A 17852-nucleotide genomic window follows, 5' to 3' on the forward strand; every position below is an offset into this window, starting at 1 on the left:
TGCTCACTAACTTTATTTTCAGCTGACAGTCGCCAGTTTAAAACTGCTATGGAACCCATACACCTGAAAACATGGCTGGTGATACCCATGGACAACATTCCAATGTGTGCTGAACGTTTATTGTGCTTCTCATTAGCTACAAATATAAAGGTAATTATCATCTATATTGAAGAGGGATTTATCTTTTGCACAGAGGAAATAGAAATTATGTACATTGCACAGTAGCAGTTACCTCTTTGGCTGAGCTCTTAATACTTGGCCTCTCTGAAGGATCATGGACAATGTCTCTCTAGAGCAGGATCCCCTACCTGTGTTACTTAGGAGCCACACTCAGGTGTAAAAAGTGTTGGCAAGCAACACAAGCATTCTTTGGGGGTGCCAAATAAGAGCTGTGATTGGCTATTTGGTATCCCCATGTGACTGCTGGCCTTCAGGAGGCTCTGCTTGGAGTAAAACTGTGTCATTGTCCATTGCATTTGTATTACCTAGAACTAGTCCTAGAAGTACAGAGAACCTTCATGGGGTCCAGGATTGGACAGGGTCCGATGGGACACCTAGCAAAAACATGGTGGGCCCCAACCCTCATGGACTCCTGCTCCCTGGCAGGACTAGCAGACAAAAGTTTTTAGGAGGAGGGGGAAGTAGAAGGTCAGTGGTGCAGTGGGTGGGTGGGCTTTGTTGCTGGTGTGGTGGGTGGGGTTAGTGGTGCATTGGGAGGGTGGGCTTTGTTTCTGGTGTGGTGGGTGGGGTTAGTGGTGCAGTGGGTGGGTGGGCTTTGTTGCTGGTGTGGTGGGTGGGGTTAGTGGTGCATTGGGAGGGTGGGTGGATGAACATTGGGGGTTGAGTTAACAATAGAGGTAGGGGAAGTGGGCATTTAAGGTTGTGGTCTGGTTGTCCCTGGACACCCCGGTCTAACTATGCGTGGGTCCCATCACTAGAAGAAACTGTAGAAGATCTTACTAACATAGAAACTAAAGGCCCCCATACATGGGCCGATTGTAGCTGCCGATATCAGTCCCTAGGACAGATTTGGCAGCTTATCAGCCCGTGTAGGGGCAGAAACGAGGGGCCTGCCCGACCGATATCTGGCCTGAAATTGGTCAGATATCAATCGGCTAGGTTAGATAATTCAGTTGGATTGCCCCATTGCCGCCAATATAATTCGATCGTTTGGTCCCAGGGCCAAACGATCAAATTAGCCTACACGCTCCCCGATATCACCCAACCCGTAGGGTGGGGATACCGGGTGAAGATCCGCAAATCTTAACGTGTATAGGGACCTTAAGAAATGGGTTCAAGGGCATACATATGAAGCTCCTAATGCCTATGCAGCTTTGAAAAGTACATTCAATAGCCCATTGGGTGTCCGTTAGTAGCCGAACGACAGTGAAAATTGTCTGACAATAGTGGGCACCCCTGCTTGCAAGCCATTGCCATACATGCGCGATATGAATTATTTGGTCCCACCCCCGCGGAGGCATTGCCCCAATGCTACTGAATCTCCTTATATTTATATGTTGCTTCATGAAAATGTATAGGGCTCTTTAACTCTCTCTTGTGGGACCTACAGGACTAGATATAGCAATGCACATTGGGGTGGGCAAGGCAAACATATACACGAGCTACTGGCTGCTTGTAGGGTTGCCACTATTGTAAAAAAATCTTTTACTGGGCGGTGGTGTGGGGAACAAAAGGGGCAGGGCAGCAATGTAAAAGGGGTGGGGATATGGGATAAGGGGGCAGGGAAGTGATGTAAAAGGGGTGGGCTATGGCATAAGGGGGCAGGGCAGTGATGTAAAAGGGGTGGGGCTACTCACTGAACTGGATCTGGAGCAACAGAACCACACAAGCTGGGCCGGCCCTACCTATATTCATGCCGCCATATGCAATGTAACCAACATCACAGCCACCACGTACCGACGACTCAAATAAAAAAACAGAAAATTCTCCATTCAAACATTCCCTTTCTCACCAGGCAAGGAAAGAATTCTTTAAGTATATATTATATATATATTTATATTAGGCATTTATTTTATATATATAATATGTATATATCTATTTTCATAAATCAATAGAAAATGTAAGACACTTGACTGAATGTAAAGAGCCTCTTTGCCATTCAGAATAATGACAGTGCGGGTTGTTTTATTTCCTTTATATAAACTCAGCCTCTGCCTGTACAAAAATGGTTCGTTTACAAAAAAAAAAAAAAGGAGTGACTATTGGCGGAAAGTGATCAGAGGACGGACGGAACCAAAGTGATTACGTGTAGTGATATTTTGCTCTGCAGAAGTCTCCCCTGTCCATGGAACATCCACTCCATGACACACAGTTTGCCAGGACACACACACACGCCACGGATATAGTGATACTAGTATCTGTGCTTATATTATACAATATTACAAGGGGGGGGGGTCCCCATTCTCCCTCCTGTACAAACAGGAGTACCTACAAGGAAAAACACCCTGCAAAGCTGTTTGTTTTTTCCCGGCCTCTGTCCCGATTGGTAAAGTGTCCAGAAAACCCAGTGCCATGATGTCCATATCCTGTTCCTGTCGGGGTTGGGCAGAGGGCACCTATTGCTTGACTGGGGTAACAGTGTTGTTAATGTCCGGGACAGATCCTCACGTCACTGGTCTTGGCATTTCTCACTCTAGGAGTGATCATATAATACCATAAGTCTAATAACACAGAAGTCACCTCTTCCTTCCTTCCCCTCGGAGCTTTGTGGGATCTCCCCCAGGCAGCGAGGGAAATTGCACTCAGTCTGTGCTAAGCACTTGTGCTACCACCAAAGACAAATGAACGGGTGGTTGTGTAGTGGAGAAGCTCCATCTACTCTCAGGGAGGGGAGTTTTTTTGCTTATTGCTAACAACGTGACACACAGAGAAGATCATTCTGACACCTCCAGACTTTCACAGGAACCCACAGGACTGAGAATTAAATAGCGGAACTAAAAACAAAGTGACATCAGGTAAAACCATAGCTTGCGGAGATTCCTATTTACACGTGGAACATGGAGGAGCTGCAGGTTGTGGTAACAGTCAGGCCTGGGGAGATATAAGGGCACAGTGGAACAAGTTGGTGGTCCCCTATAAAGTCTTTCTTTCTCCATTCCATGTATCCAGCCCTTTGGTTATCAGATTTTTCACTGCTGATAAATGCAGAAAAAAAAGAGATGAGGTGGGGCCTTGGATCAGAAGTCTCTGGCTGCCTAGGACACATGTCCACAAGGAGTAGGAAGGAGGAGCTGGAGGAGAGTGAGTGTAAAGTGGTTTCTGCTTAGAAGGATATAGAGGAGTTCCTTGTACCAAAGGAGGTCAGTACAGGGATAGAGGTTCGAGAAGGTGCAGTTTTATCGGAACCCTGGTTGGGCTCATTCACACCAGCAGCGTCTTTAGATTGTCTAGCAGCCTGGAAAATAGAGCAAGAGGAAGGTTGAGCATGGAAAGGAAAGAAAGGTGAGACGTCATTCTTCTGTCATCCACAAACAAGGAGATAAATGTGTTGAGTTTGTGGTGGGGAAGGGACAGAGTGAGTGATGGACGAAGAGTGTGATGTTTATAACTAGAAGAAGACAGATGAAGTTGGAGAAAAGAGGAGAACAGAAGCCACGAGATGGATAAATGTGAGGAGGTGCATGTCCAAGGGAGAAGACAAAATTGTTGAGGGGATAAGAAATGACATTTAGAAAACCAGAACTGATGGGCCATATAAAGGGGAATTTGAGCGAGAAATGAACTGAGGGGAGAGACCAGAGATTGGGAGGGACTCAGCACAAAGGGCCCTGGGGGCATTAGTATGGCGGCACTGGCAGCCAAATATAGCAGAGGTTGGGGATAAATGGCAGAAGCAAAGAGACCCCAGAAATGGGAAGAAGAAGCAACTATGTAACATTCTCTTGCCCAGTTGTGCATAATATAATATATGTGACTAGAGGCATCCTCCCAGGGCCACTGGGCCCCATAGCCATGGACTCTAAAGTTATGTTCCAATAAGAGCTTGGCAGTTGCTCAGCATGAAACTAATGATAGGAAACCACAAGCCTTGCTCTGGGGATTAACATATCCATGGCAGTTATCAGTTTAACTCATTATCTGTGCTCAGATGGACTTCCCTGGAACGAGGGAGCTGTGAGCAGATCATTGTGCCCCCAGGTCTTGTTTAATATGAGATAAAGGAACAGTAACACCAACAAATGAAAAAGTGGTTCAAAGTAATTATAATATAATGTACTGTTGCCCTGCACTGGTACAGCTGGGGTGTTTGCTACAGAAACCCTACTATAGTTTATATAAATACCCCGCTGTGTAGCCCCGGGGGCAGCCATTCCTGCACTGGTACAGCTGGGGTGTTTGCTACAGAAACCCTACTATAGTTTATATAAATACCCCGCTGTGTAGCCCCGGGGCAGCCATTCCTGCACTGGTACAGCTGGGGTGTTTGCTACAGAAACCCTACTATAGTTTATATAAATACCCCGCTGTGTAGCCCCGGGGCAGCCATTCATAGCAAACACCCCAGCTGTACCAGTGCAGGAATGGCTGCCCCCGGGGCTACACAGCGGGGTATTTATATAAACTATAGTAGGGTTTCTGTAGCAAACACCCCAGCTGTACCAGTGCAGGAATGGCTGCCCCGGGGCTACACAGCAGGGTATTTATATAAACTATAGTAGGGTTTCTGTAGCAAAGACCCCAGCTGTTCCAGTGCAGGAATGGCTGCCCCATATACTGGCCAACCCATGGTCTTAAGTACCTAAGTGATCTCCTAGTGGACCCCACATTCCTCACCTATGAACAGATATCACTAAGGTGTCTACCTAACAAACATATATACTATTCTTTGTACCAAATATCCTTAACCTATAATTAATATTTGTTAAATGTTGTTTTCTGATCATATGCAGGGTTCCAATTATGACCCAGACAGCAGCGATTGGGAGGTTAAGGTTTTTTCAGCTGCTGAGGGTCTATTCATTTGTGTGGACCTGAAACTAGTACTAGGCACAGTTAAGTATGACCTAAAGGGGCTACAAACACTAAATATGCATGAATCCCCTGAAAAAGTGGTGAATACCCTTTGCAGAGCCGAGGAATGTCTTGGGTCCTTCAAGTAGGAGGTATGTGCCCTGGACATGCCCTGGGCCAGTGTGATGAGAAATACGCAGAGAAGAAGGATGAAACAGTAAGAAGGAAATAGAGAAACAGTAATGACTCCACAAGTTGACAGGGTTAAAATAAAGTCACCACCAGCGATATCCCCCGCACACAATGAAGAAGGGAATATGGCTGGCAGTGACCTGTGCTCTAGGTGGGGACATTGGTGACAATGTTACAGAAACACACAGAGATGAAGCAGCAGAATGACGATAGTGGGAAATGGTCTCGGCTGGTGCTAACCTTGTGCTCACATCTTCTCTAGAGATAAACTACCTGCTGGTGGCCCTGGATCCTCATGTACTCCATCCTCTGCTTGGAGTGCTTGTTACTCTTGTCTCCGCCGCTCTGCTGGGTGCCTTTCAGCCGGGAACCCACCGGGTTTACCATCTTCATGGGAGGGATAGAGACACCTCCACTCTGCAGGGAAGAGATTGCAAGGCAGAAGGTGTGAGATGTACATTCCTGGAGCAACTGATAAAGCAAAACCAACACCATGATCATGTCAGATCGGCCTACGGATACTGAGATCTTGGTACTGTGGTGGTCTTGCTGGGCTAGAAAGTAACATGTATAACATGTTCATCTATGGAGGACAGAGAGTGTCTGACTGGGATGCCAGAACCCACCAGAAAACTTCACACCATAGGCCCACTCTTCACACAATTTTATCTCCTCGCTCAACCCCCCTTAAGGTGGCCATACACAGGCCGATTGTAGCTGCCGATATCGGTCCCTTGGATGATTCTGCAGCTTATTGGCCCGTGTAGGGCAAGGAACGATGGGCCTGCCCGTCCGATATCAGGCCTGAAATTGGCCAGATATCGATCAGGCAGGTTAAAAGATTTAGTCGGATCGGGGACCCCATTGCCGCCAAACGATCGAATTAGCCTACATCGCCCACCTGTAGGTGGGGATATCGGGTGAAGATCCGCTCGCTTGGTGACCACGCCAAGCGAGCGAATCTTCACGTGTTTGGGCACCTTTATTCTCCTAGTCTCTTTCCATTAAAATGGTTAGGATCAGAAGGGCCCACTAAAACCTGAGCCCACCAGGAGTCTTCCTGGTATCTTGGTGGATCTGACCTTCACTGAGGACAAACAAAAACCACTAACCAAGTCAGCCAAACCCCTTATAGAAATCCAACAGTTTCTTGGATATCTTCCTACAACATACACAGTCTTTAGATTTCAATACAAGGCTCCATCATATATAGAGTGGCTTAAACGGATTACTTTTGACTAGTATCACTTAGCCCTCCCAGGTCACACAGCACAGGTCCACTGGGCCACAAGGGAGTAAAAACAGAACAGTAACTGGAAAGGTATAGGAGCTCATATTTAAAGGAAAACTATACCCCATGGGTGAATACTTAACCAACAGATAGTTTATATCATATTAAGTGGCCTATTAAAGAAACTTATCAATCTGGAATATATATCAGTAAATATTGCCCTTTTTCATATTTCCCCTTGAGCTGCCATTTTGTGCTGGGCTGTGTGCTCCCTCAGAGATCAGCTGACAGGAAATAATGCAGCTCTAACTGTAACAGGAAGTAGTGTGGGAGCAAAAGGCAGAACTCTGCCCATTCATTGGCTGACGGGGCCTAACATGTATGTGTGCCTTGGTTTGTTTGTGTCCATGTGAATCCTATGATCCCAGGGGGCGGCCCTTATTACATTAAATGGCAATTTTCTATTTAGGATTACCCAATGGCACATACAGGCATAAGACCTGTTATCCAGAATGCTTGGGACCTGGCAGTGACGTACATATATGTTACTGTTTCCCAGAGAAAATTCAATTTAGGGCCCCAAAATATTGATAATTTGACCGATTCTACCAAGATTTTGAAATTGCTCAGTAATTAGGACTGATCCCTCTACACTCCTGGGCCCCCCTGCGACTGCAGGGTCTGCTTCCTCTGCAGTTACGCCCCTGGGGGTTTTCCGGATAAGGGATCTTTCTGTAATTTGGATCTCCTTGCCTTAAGTCTAAGAACGAGGGTTGGCTCCTCTCCTGGTTAGGAGAAAAATTAGAACCCAAACGTCTTTCCCAACCAGAAGAACATCGGCCTTGTTTCTTTCTCCTGACAACTTCCTCAACAGCGTCCTTGACAATGTCCTCCACTACTTAATGTCCGGAAAGTGACCAGCAGGTGGTGCTGTTGTAACAAAATGCATTCATACTAACATTACTTTTAACCCTTAATATTTTGGAATGAAAAAAGTAAAAAAAAAGTGCTTAGAATAGTCCTCTTATCAATTTTACATCAACTTCTATTAAAGGTTTACTTATCCTTTAATAACTTCCTGCCTTATCGGATTGCGCATGTAAAGAAAGCACAGTGAGTGTCTATAAAAGAAATATCCATGCATGCTAGACCATCTAAGAAAATCAGGCTGAGGGTCACTTAAGGAAAGTGGGCACTGGTGGCGCAGAGTCATATGAGGGCACGGGCGAGTCCCACAGGGGGCACAGGTGAGAGCCCATGGCTAGCAGGCACGCACAGAAACACTTGCAAAGGAAGTTACAGAATAACAGGAAAGAAAGCTTGAAATTCCTGGCGTTCCCAGTCAAGATATTGTGTGGGAGAAGAGGAGTGAGGTCTGGGAGGAAGGACAAGAGAACCAATAAGAAAAGAGAGAGAGAGAGAGAGAGAAGGATCAAAAGATTGAGAGAGGGGAATTGTGGGAGGAAAAGAGAGAGAATGATAGAAATATTCTATTCATAGTGTTCCCTTCAATCACACATCATACTTTTTAAATTGGGATGCACAATGAATCCCTATAGTGATGAGCCAATCTGTGTGTTTTATTTGTATATATTTCAGTTTGTACTTTATCTGTATGCTATGCATTATACTACTATAAATGTGCTACAATGGTTTGGATCAATGTTCCCATCTAGCATGTGAATTATCTATCTATCTATCATCTATCTATCTATCCAGGGTTGGACTGGGGTGTGCGGGGCCCACCGGAGCAGCCACCCCAGGGGCCCCCGACCACTGGCATCCCCCCCTCCAGCGTACATAGCTCATACTTACCTAGGCACAATCAGGGGATGGAGGTCAGCGGGGGGAGAGCTGATGCTTTCTGGCAGGGATCAGGTCTGGGTTGGCAGGACTCACTAGGACCAGGGCCCACTGGGTGTTTTCCCAGTGTCCAGCCCAGCCTGACCTTGTGTATATATATAAATATAGGCATGTTGGCACTGTGCGATTTATTGCCAACAAGAATTCTATCTCAGGACAAAATCCTTGAAAGTGTCAGGTCTGCAGTAACACAAAGTAAGTGGAATCGGTGCCAAGTCCGGGCCATTTCCTACCTTTCATTCTATTGAATTGCAGTGCTAGTCTAGACACATAAATGTTTTTTTATCACGTTGCTGGGAAGTATATATTGTGGCTGTATTTTACACATGTAAGAAGCTCCTATATTATTTTTCACATCGGGCAGATAAGAAAAAGAAGAGAAGGAGGTGGATAGAATACAGAATCAGACCAACAAACACAAGATAGCAGAGCTGTGATATTGTTTATATTTAGAGGTACAGAGTTTTATAAAAAGCAAGATTTCCTATTCAGCCAAGAGAAACATCCTTGGAATAAGGATTTGGTTTGCATCTTGTCTCCTGCTGCCCTCCTTTCATCAGATTGCCTGTTCTAAAAGACTTAAGGTGGCCACACATGGGTAGGTTTCAGCTGCTGATTCGGCCCCTTCAGACCAATGTGGCAGCTAATTTGCCCATGTATGGGCAAATCTTGATCGGACAGGTCTGATTTTCCCGTCGGACAGGGGACCCCATTGGCTCGTTGATGTTGCCCTCTGTCCAACAGCCCATATCCTGATCGTTTAGCCCTAGCCAATTGTACCATGTATGGCCACTTTAACCTCATTATAAAATAGAAGGGGAAAAGGGGGAGGAACCACCTTTTACGTTTACTCAATGACCAATCAAACCCTTAATTTTCTCACAACTTTACAGGAAAACCTGAAGAGGTAAAAAGAGATGAGAGAATAATTTACACCTTGGGGATCTGAGGCTTGGGCAGCAATGGAGGTTTAGTTCTGGTTGGAGAGTTGACTTGGCTTCCATCGTCTGTGTGCTGTAAAGTTTCATCCCCACTTAGCAGGCTTGATTGACCTTGCTCTGTCTCTTTCTGAGGCTCGCAAGACTGATGACACTCAGCAGTGGCATTTTGTGTAATGGCTACAGGTTGTTGAACGCCAATTTCATTTATGGTGAGCTCAAGTTCTCTGATGCTTTCCTCCAGACTGTCCAACCTCTTGTAAGTGCTCCTGCAAATGTCCATGCTTCTCCATTCCACACAACTTGCATCTATCGCCAACCTGTTCTGCTCTTCTGTTGGAATAACATGGGAGCAGCCTGTCCTTTCTGATGCAGAATGTATCATTTTCTGAACATCAATTACTCTCAACTTTGAAGCTGCTCCTGCGTGAAAGTCTTCTAGTAATGCTTTGCTGTGTACCTTTGATCGCTCTACACTATTGTGCTTAGAGTCTTTTCCTTGAAGGTGTCTCGGTCTTGGCACTGGGACAAATGGCTTTGTCATTCTTTGGAGCTCCTGGTTATTTATCTCTAGGAGCTCTTGAAATGATTGCATTGGGGCCGTGCTCTCATCAATTTCATCTTTTGTCAGTTCTGAAGTCACCAGCGCGTGCCGAACCTCTGCGGATCCTTCAGAAAGTTGCCAGCACCTGGTAATATTCCATAATCCTTTGTAAGCATCTTCAAGCACTACTGGTTTTTCAAAGAGTACAAGGACAGGCTTGCCATCTGCCTTGTCATCCAGTTCCTCCGCTAAAATGTTTCCAGTGACTTCCGAAATACGTTTTACACTCATTGCATTCACCTCACCACTTTTATCCAGTTTATCCTTATCTTCAGTGGTTAAAGACACAATGCTGTCCTTTGTTATGATAAAACCAATCATTTCTTCTTGCTCCTCGGTCTTGCTGTTCCTGTCGGACACACCATGACTAATCAGAGACTGGGTTTCTGGTCCTCTGAGATTTAACCCGGAATCAGAGCCAGACATGTGAGTAGCTGGAGATATATTGCTGAAATGAACCCCAGCAGATAAATCCTTGGACCCTGTGTGACTTGGACTCATTTGATTAAGTCCTGTTTCTGCTAATGAGTCACAATGTCCTGTGTTTCCTGTTGTCCACAAATCAGCTTTATTAGAAAGCACAACACTCTCATTTGTAGGCGAAGGTGGGTTGGAACTCCACTCTGTGAGGATGATCTGAGGAAGAGAGAACTTTCGGTGGACTGAAGTAGGGACAGACAATTCCTAGGAAGGCAGAAAGACTAGTTATGAAAATGTAGAGTAAATGTTCCTTATGAGATAAATCTAAGAAAGTGATCCTCAACCAGTGGCTCAGGGACAACATGTTGCTCACCAACCCCTTGGATGTTGCTCCCAGTGGCCCCAAACCAGGTAGTTATTTTTAAATTCCTGAATTGGTGGCAAGTTTTGGTTGTATTAAAACAAGATTTACTACCAAACAAAGCCTCCTGTAAGATGATATTATGCATAGAGGCCCCTAATAGACAATCACAGCCCTTATGTGGCATTCCCGTGATCTTTTACGATGCTTCTGTTGCTCCCCAAGTCTTTTTACTTTGACTGTGGCTCACGAGTAAGAAAGGTTGGCCCCCTGCGTTATATCAGAGCCAACTTCCAACTAGGACTTCCATTTGTGTAACCTACCTGGGGAAGATGAGCCGAGGACCGTCGTGGTGATACTGCAGCTGTGCTCTTTGGTCCTTGATCTATCTGATCGGATTCTGCGGCCTGGCAGGACAGGATTTAACCTCTCACCACTTGATTCCACAACACATACAATTGTTACGAAAAAACATAAAAAAACTTTTTTGGCATATTTTGCCAGTTCCAGTTGAGAAATAAAGACGACAGCAAGGTGGTGAAAGATAGAGACAGAGAAGGCTATTTGTTGCATCTGGAGAGATGAGGAGTTAGGGCTGGAAGTCAGTCTGTTACGTGTTTTCTGGGGCATTTGAGAAAAAGAGGATTTAACGTGAGACAGTTTGGTTCTCGCTAAATTCGAAGAGAGTGAATAATTAGAGACAAACATAAGTCAGATCATCAAAAAGACATGTCCCGAAAATGAAGGAGAGATAGTGAAGAAACCAGAAAGCCCAGGTTCAGAGCAGTGTTATCCTCATGTAGTTATTCAGAATGTAGAAGCTGATGGGGTGTCCAGTTTGGTCCTTGGTGAACCTGCCCTGTATCTGGGGAGCAGGTAAGTACCTTGAATAGCTGTAGAGACCTCTGATCTGAAAAGGACATTGTCTCTGTCTAGCAAGACACGATACCCTATGTTTAAGCTATACTAAGCACAGAAAGCAACTACTCAAAGCCAAGGCAAGATGGAAGCCGGAAAAAATGGCACTAATCCTGTGCTTATGACGCAGAACTGTAGGCTGCCTCTGGCAGAGCCTCCCATTGTACTGCTGGGTTTTAAGAGCCACAGCAGATGATGTTCCATATGTGATCCTAGATTGTTGGCTCTGTGACTGGCCAAATACCAATGTACTACAGTAGTTGAGTATGGGAATGCAGTTTCAATAAGGCAGGCGCTCCTTTTTAATTCTGCACTCTAAAATCTTTTAGAATTACTATATTTGCACAGTATATAGTATCTACATCATACATTTCTAAATGAAGGGATGCATAGTGTTCACAATGTACAGATGTAAGATGATGGCTAGTACAGCCAATGTTCCTTACACGTTAACAGTACTTGCCATTCCCATAGGTGTTTTTTTACAGTATGATGTTAGTTAGTGCCATTGTTAGGTTTAGTTGAGAGTTCAGTTCAGAAGCATGCAGTTAACATGTGACCTTCCCATTAGGTTTGGAGTTGTGCAGCTATGTGAGAAGAGTGGGTGGCACGGCACACACTCCATGCTCTGTGGCATTAGTAGAACTGTCAGAGTCCATCACCAGGAGTTACGTGAAGAAGGAAGGAAGTGACAGGCGTTAGTCAGTTATTTGGGAGATTAGAGAAGGGGGAGTGTGAAGGAGAAAGTGATGAGGAGTGCACAGCAGATCAGGGCAAGAACCGCCCAGAACCCAAGCTGTTACCTGCCATCCTCTGGAAGTTACCGTGGCCCCATTAGACCACAGATGTGCTGGACGTGGCAACACTTGGGATGCCGTAGTGTGGTCACCATGGAACTGGGGGGTAAACGGGGAGCCAGGGCTTCTCTGAAACACCTGAAGAGTCAAAATACAGTAGGATGGGACAAAGGCAACCACAGAGTTTTCAGCCAGCCAGTGGTACCAGCCATCACAGACCTTACAGTGGTAATCACAAACCATCCAAAGGCATCCTGCCCTCTCCCCATATGCACTCATTCCAGTTTAATCCACAACATATTCCAAATATTCCAGCAAGATTAAGATCTCAGGCTCTCAGTTAATAGCTATAGAAGGTTAAAGTTCCTAATGGTGGATAAATAAAAACCCTTTTAAACTATAAACAGTCTTTTTGGATTATAATGGCAGCCAGGATCTGATGTCTGGCGGTCTTACCTTTTCTTTGCCATCTACAAAAACTCCCCTGGCCCCAGGATGATGGAAACTGCAGATAGACATCTCGAGGGCCAAAACATGCAAGTCATTGACTAAATAAGTAGTTCTGGTCCAACAGAAACACCATCTATGGACCAACAGTTACCTCTGGGCTGGGGTGACCTGTCATTGACTTCTTTTAACGAGTTTAATAAAATGAAGTTCTCATAGGAGCAAAGCTTTAATCACAACTTTTATATAAATGAGTGCATTAATAATGAGCTATAATGATGCCAGTGACACTTAAATAACTATATTTCCTAATAATCCCCTCTCTCTAAGGAGAAAACCTGGCCCCTATAGGTGCTGTTTGGAGGCTGTCTATATAGGAACCCTCTACTCGTGCCAGGAACATCTCTGGTGCTAAACAGCCAAAGAAGCAATGGTCTCTACACTCTGGTCTTTATATTGAGGGTAAATCTAAATCAGTTGCCGTAAAAATAATAAAGACTCCTGCAGCAAATCATTCACCAATATCATGGTCACTGGATGATACAAAAACATATAAATACAGGGGCCAATGGAGTATTCTAGGTTTGGCCTCCCTATTACTGAGTTCAGAAGCAACACTGTAGATCTCCTAGTATTCCCAGGCATTTGTTAATTTTCTTACAAACAGGGCAGTGACCTAAATATCTGCAGGGTTCATCAGCAATTTTTACCTCCAGTTCTGCAATGATCCTATCTTCATCATCATCATCCTTGATACCAGAGGCAATGATAGGTGGGGTAGAGGCAGGGCGCACAACTTCCGACACAGTCCGACGCAGCTTCACCTGAGGCTTTTGGGTCTCCATTTCTTCAGACTCTGACTTCTAGGAGAGGGAAAACAACATACAGCAGTCCATCTCCAGAATACAGGAAAGTATCATTCAACCAATTACCTAAAGGGATACTGTCATGATTGTTATGGGGCACTTTTTATTTCTAAATGACACTGTTTACATAGCAAATAATTCCCTCTGCCACTTAAAATTTTATTCTTGAACCAACAAATGTATTTTTAGCTGTAATACTGGTGTGTAGGTGCCATCTGTGTCTGAATCTGAGCTTTCAGAAGGAGCCAGCACTACACATTAGAACTACTTTCAGGTAACCTATTGTTTCTCCTACTCCCACGTAATTGGAGGAGTCTCAAGCCGGACTTGGATTTCTTACTATTGAGTGCTATTCTGATACCTACTGGGAGCTGCTATCTTGCTCCCTTCCCCTTGTTCTGCTGATCGGCTGCTGGGGGTGGGGGGGGGGGGATATCACTCCAACTTGCATCTCAGCAGTAAAGTGTGATTGATGTTTATCAGCAGGGTCAGACTGGGCCGCCGGGACACCGGGAAAAATCCCGGTGGGCCCCGGCCCTAGTGGGCCCCAGCGGCCCAGTCTGACCTTTGCCGGCGCTCCCCGCTACTGACTGTTCCTCCCCGACGCGTTCAATATATACGCGCTCGGGGAGGACGTCAGGCGGGGGCCCTTCGGGGGGGTTAGGGGGGCCCCTGGGGGGGGGTTAGGGGACGCGGCTGGGGCACCTGCAGGGCCCATGAGGCGGGAGCCCCGGTGGGCCCTGCACCCCCCAGTCCGACCCTGTTTATCAGAGCACAGGTCACGTGGCTGTGGCACCCTGGGAAATGAAGAATATGGCTAGCCCCATGTGAAAAAATGGATTTCAATGCAGGATTCTGCTGGAGAAGCTCTAATAACGGATGGGTTTTGAAAAAAACATGTTTTCCCATGACAGTATTGCTTTACTACATATATACAATGAGAAGCAGGCACCCTATTCATACTGCACCTCGTTCCTCACCTTGATAAGTCCAGCCTCCTTTTTGCTGGTGACAATCACTTCTCCTGTTCTAGTGGTGGTGAGTCCATGGGAAGAAGGGAAGCTGCGACGTGGAGGAGGGGGAGGAGGAGACTTTGATGGCTTCTCAGTGCGGTACCTGGGCACTGTCAGCTCGTCTGCAAGTAAAGCAAAACGTGTGACACCCCAGGAGCACAATAACAAGTGATGATGCTAGTCCACATATTATAGAAATGACCCATGATCCTTCATTTAAAATGTTTACAAGCAGCAATGAAAAAGTAGTAGTAGAGCTGGACTTGCCCAGTTATGAATTTATTCTACCTGTGCACAATTAATACCTGTATGACCACCCCTGCTAAACTTCTGCTTGAAAATGATGGCAGCATTGGATTCCTGATATCTCCAGTGGTGGGTCAAATACAAGGGGGGCTCAGGCTTACTGCTATGAACTGCCCTTGGATTGACCGAGAGGAATCAATGCTCTATTGAGAAATCAATGCCCAAAAATAACCTCTGGACACTCTGCTGCTTCTCTTCTTTTAGCAGCCTCCAATGCTGTCCCCATTATACCCTATCCATTTAGTGATCTCGTGCATAACCCACAATCCAACTCCTCACCAGAGCCCCTCCTCCCGTTGGGGTCTATCTTGGTGCTGAGCTTCTGTGCCGGTTGCGGTTTGCTCATTCGGTGTTCTGGGGTGGATGGTGCACTTCCGGCAGTTTTGTGTTTGGCTGCAAAGTCCAGGTCAGGGATAGCTTTCATTAACTCTGCCTGGGTTTCTTCCAGTAGACGATTGATATCCTTGGCACTGTACTGGGTCAGTGCTGCTCGTTTCTCCTCCCAGTCTCGTTCGGCTGCCTGAACCAAAATTGAGAAGCAAATCAGTATAAGGAACTAAAATGTACCATGGCACAAACAATTTAATTCCTCTCAAAGAGGCCAAGTGCTATCCCACACCATAGTTAACATTAAAGGAAAACTATACTCCCAAACAATGCAGGTCTCAATAAATATTTATTGCATAAACAAGCTCATGTAAAACCCTGCTTCATCTCAATAAACCATTTTCATATAAATATACTATTTTAGTAGTATGTGCCATTGGGTAATCCTCAATAAAAAATTGCCAGTTTTAAGAATTAAGGGCCGCCTCCTGGGATCATAGGATTCACAGTGCACACAAACAAGCCAGGGCACACATACATGCTAGGCCCCATCAGCCAATGAATGGACAGGGTTCTGTCTTTTGCCTGTCAGGTGATCTCTGGAGGAGCACACAGACCATCACTAAATGGCGGCTCAGGGGAAAGGATATAAAACGACAATATTTACCGATATATATTCCAGTTTGGCGAGATTCTTTAACAGGTCACTTAATATAAATTATCTGTTGGTTAAGTATTCATTTTGGGGGAATAGTTTTCCTTTAAAGGTCATATAAAGACTGTTCATGATCCACTGCCACTTCTGGTTGACTCCCACTTAAACCACCCACGCACCTTCTTATACATCTCACATTCTGCTTTATGTTGACCTTTTTGTCTCAGCTGGTACCCCTTACTTCCCTTCAACCCTCCTTTCATTCAGAAGGTTGTAATAATCAACTCCAAAGCTTTAGGATGCAGCTTCCACAGTGTCCACTTACCTCTAGGCCAACATGCCTAATAATGCTCAAAACAGCCTTAACCATATTATGGGCCAGCCAAAACAGAACTTCAAGCCAGAATTCCTTATCCAGTTATTGAAATAAAGAGCTCAGTGGAGGCTACAATATTGCTGTGCATGGGCCCAGGCATAACACATTCTTATTTAATCATTACTGGGCATGCTGCCCAGATCTGCCAAGTGGTAAACTGGCGAGGATGTAAATAAGAGCATAGTACAGGCTGGAAATGTTATTTTCTTAAGGCTATCTTAAAGGGGTTGCTCGCCTTCTGTATGGTGTAAAGAGTGGAATTCTGAGACAATTTGAAACTGATCTTCATTTTGTATTTGTTTGTGGTTTTTGAATTATTTAGCTTTTTGTCCAGCAGCTCTCAAGTTTGGAATTTCAACAGCTATCCTGTTTCTAGGGTTTAGTTTACCCTAGCAACGTGGCAGTGGTTTGGATGAGAGACTGGAATATACAGTAAATAGCAGATAAATAGACAATAACATTATAGCTTTACTGCAATTGTTTTTTTGGTTGCTGGGGTCAGTGACCCCCATTTGAAACTAGAAAGAGGCAGAAGAGGAATACATAATCATTAAAAAACTATAATTGGCCATTCTATAACACGTGAAAAGTTCCACATGTAATGGACCTGGTATCCAATGTAATATTACATAGTAGAAGAATGCAGCCGCAGCTACTTTACTGTATTCATTATTTAGCCCATATTGGTGGGCAGTTAAGGTGGCCATACACTGTAAGATAGATTCACTTGGCAAGGTCGCCAAGCGAGCAGATCTTCCTTCAAAATGCCCACCTACGGGTGGGTGATATTAGGCCAATTTGATTGTTTGGCCCTAGGGGCAGGACCGCATCAATGAGCAGATGCGGTTCCAGGTCTGACAGAAGAATCAAACCTACCCGATCGAGATCTGCCCAATTTCAGCAATTTCTACATGGGGAGATAAGCTGCTGAATTGGTCTAAATGACCGATACTGGCTGCTGAAATCGGCCTGTGTATGGCCACCTTTACATATGACCCATATCTAATGAACATATGGTAGCACATGTATGTGTATGTACGCATGTTATTACAGGACAGCCAGCCCCGCACACTATGGGGGTTCTGCAGTAAAAGGCACTAAGTTTGCCCTGGAGCAGTAACCCAAAGAAGCCTATCAGCAGGCAGCAATTACTGGTCACCTGTTTAAAAAGCAAACATCTTACTGGTTGCTACAAGTTACTGCTCATGGGCAAACTTAGTGCCTTTTTGTACATTTGGGTGAATGAGTTTTCAGTACTTTCTCTGGGTCCCACAGCAAAATTGTTTTTTGGGAACACTCAACTTCGGGAATAAGATGTTTTTCTTGCTTTCAGCCAGTGCCCTTACAGGCCCCCACACCTCCTGGCACTGCTTTCTATATAGTTACCCCCTCTGGTGTTATGTGCAGGATTTATTATGAATGCAAACTTTCTGGAGCTGCATTAAATACAAGCAAAGCAGGAACCACATCTCCCTGCTGTTCTCCGGCCCAAGGTAACAGCTTCACAAAGGAGCTCATTATAAGGAGTCAGCCCTGGTAAGGTGATATTGCCAGCACGCCGGCAGGG

General features: G+C 45.2%; 1 protein-coding gene across 1 annotated transcript in view; it reads right to left on the bottom strand.

The window, feature by feature from the left end:
- Nucleotides 1–2009: 2009 nt before the first annotated feature.
- The window catches only part of srcin1 (SRC kinase signaling inhibitor 1), a gene marked incomplete at its 5' end in the record, with an annotated part of 110154 nt that continues 94311 nt past the window's right edge, over nt 2010–17852 (bottom strand). Inside the window, 6 exon segments of the mRNA NM_001128039.1 lie at nt 2010–3155; nt 5437–5580; nt 12302–12433; nt 13453–13605; nt 14589–14743; nt 15207–15447. Coding sequence (NP_001121511.1) covers nt 3150–3155; nt 5437–5580; nt 12302–12433; nt 13453–13605; nt 14589–14743; nt 15207–15447 — 831 coding nt within the window. The 3' untranslated portion in view covers nt 2010–3149.

This window comes from Xenopus tropicalis, chromosome 10, assembly GCF_000004195.4.
Source record: "Xenopus tropicalis strain Nigerian chromosome 10, UCB_Xtro_10.0, whole genome shotgun sequence".
In the NCBI taxonomy this organism is placed as follows: Eukaryota; Metazoa; Chordata; class Amphibia; order Anura; family Pipidae; genus Xenopus; species Xenopus tropicalis.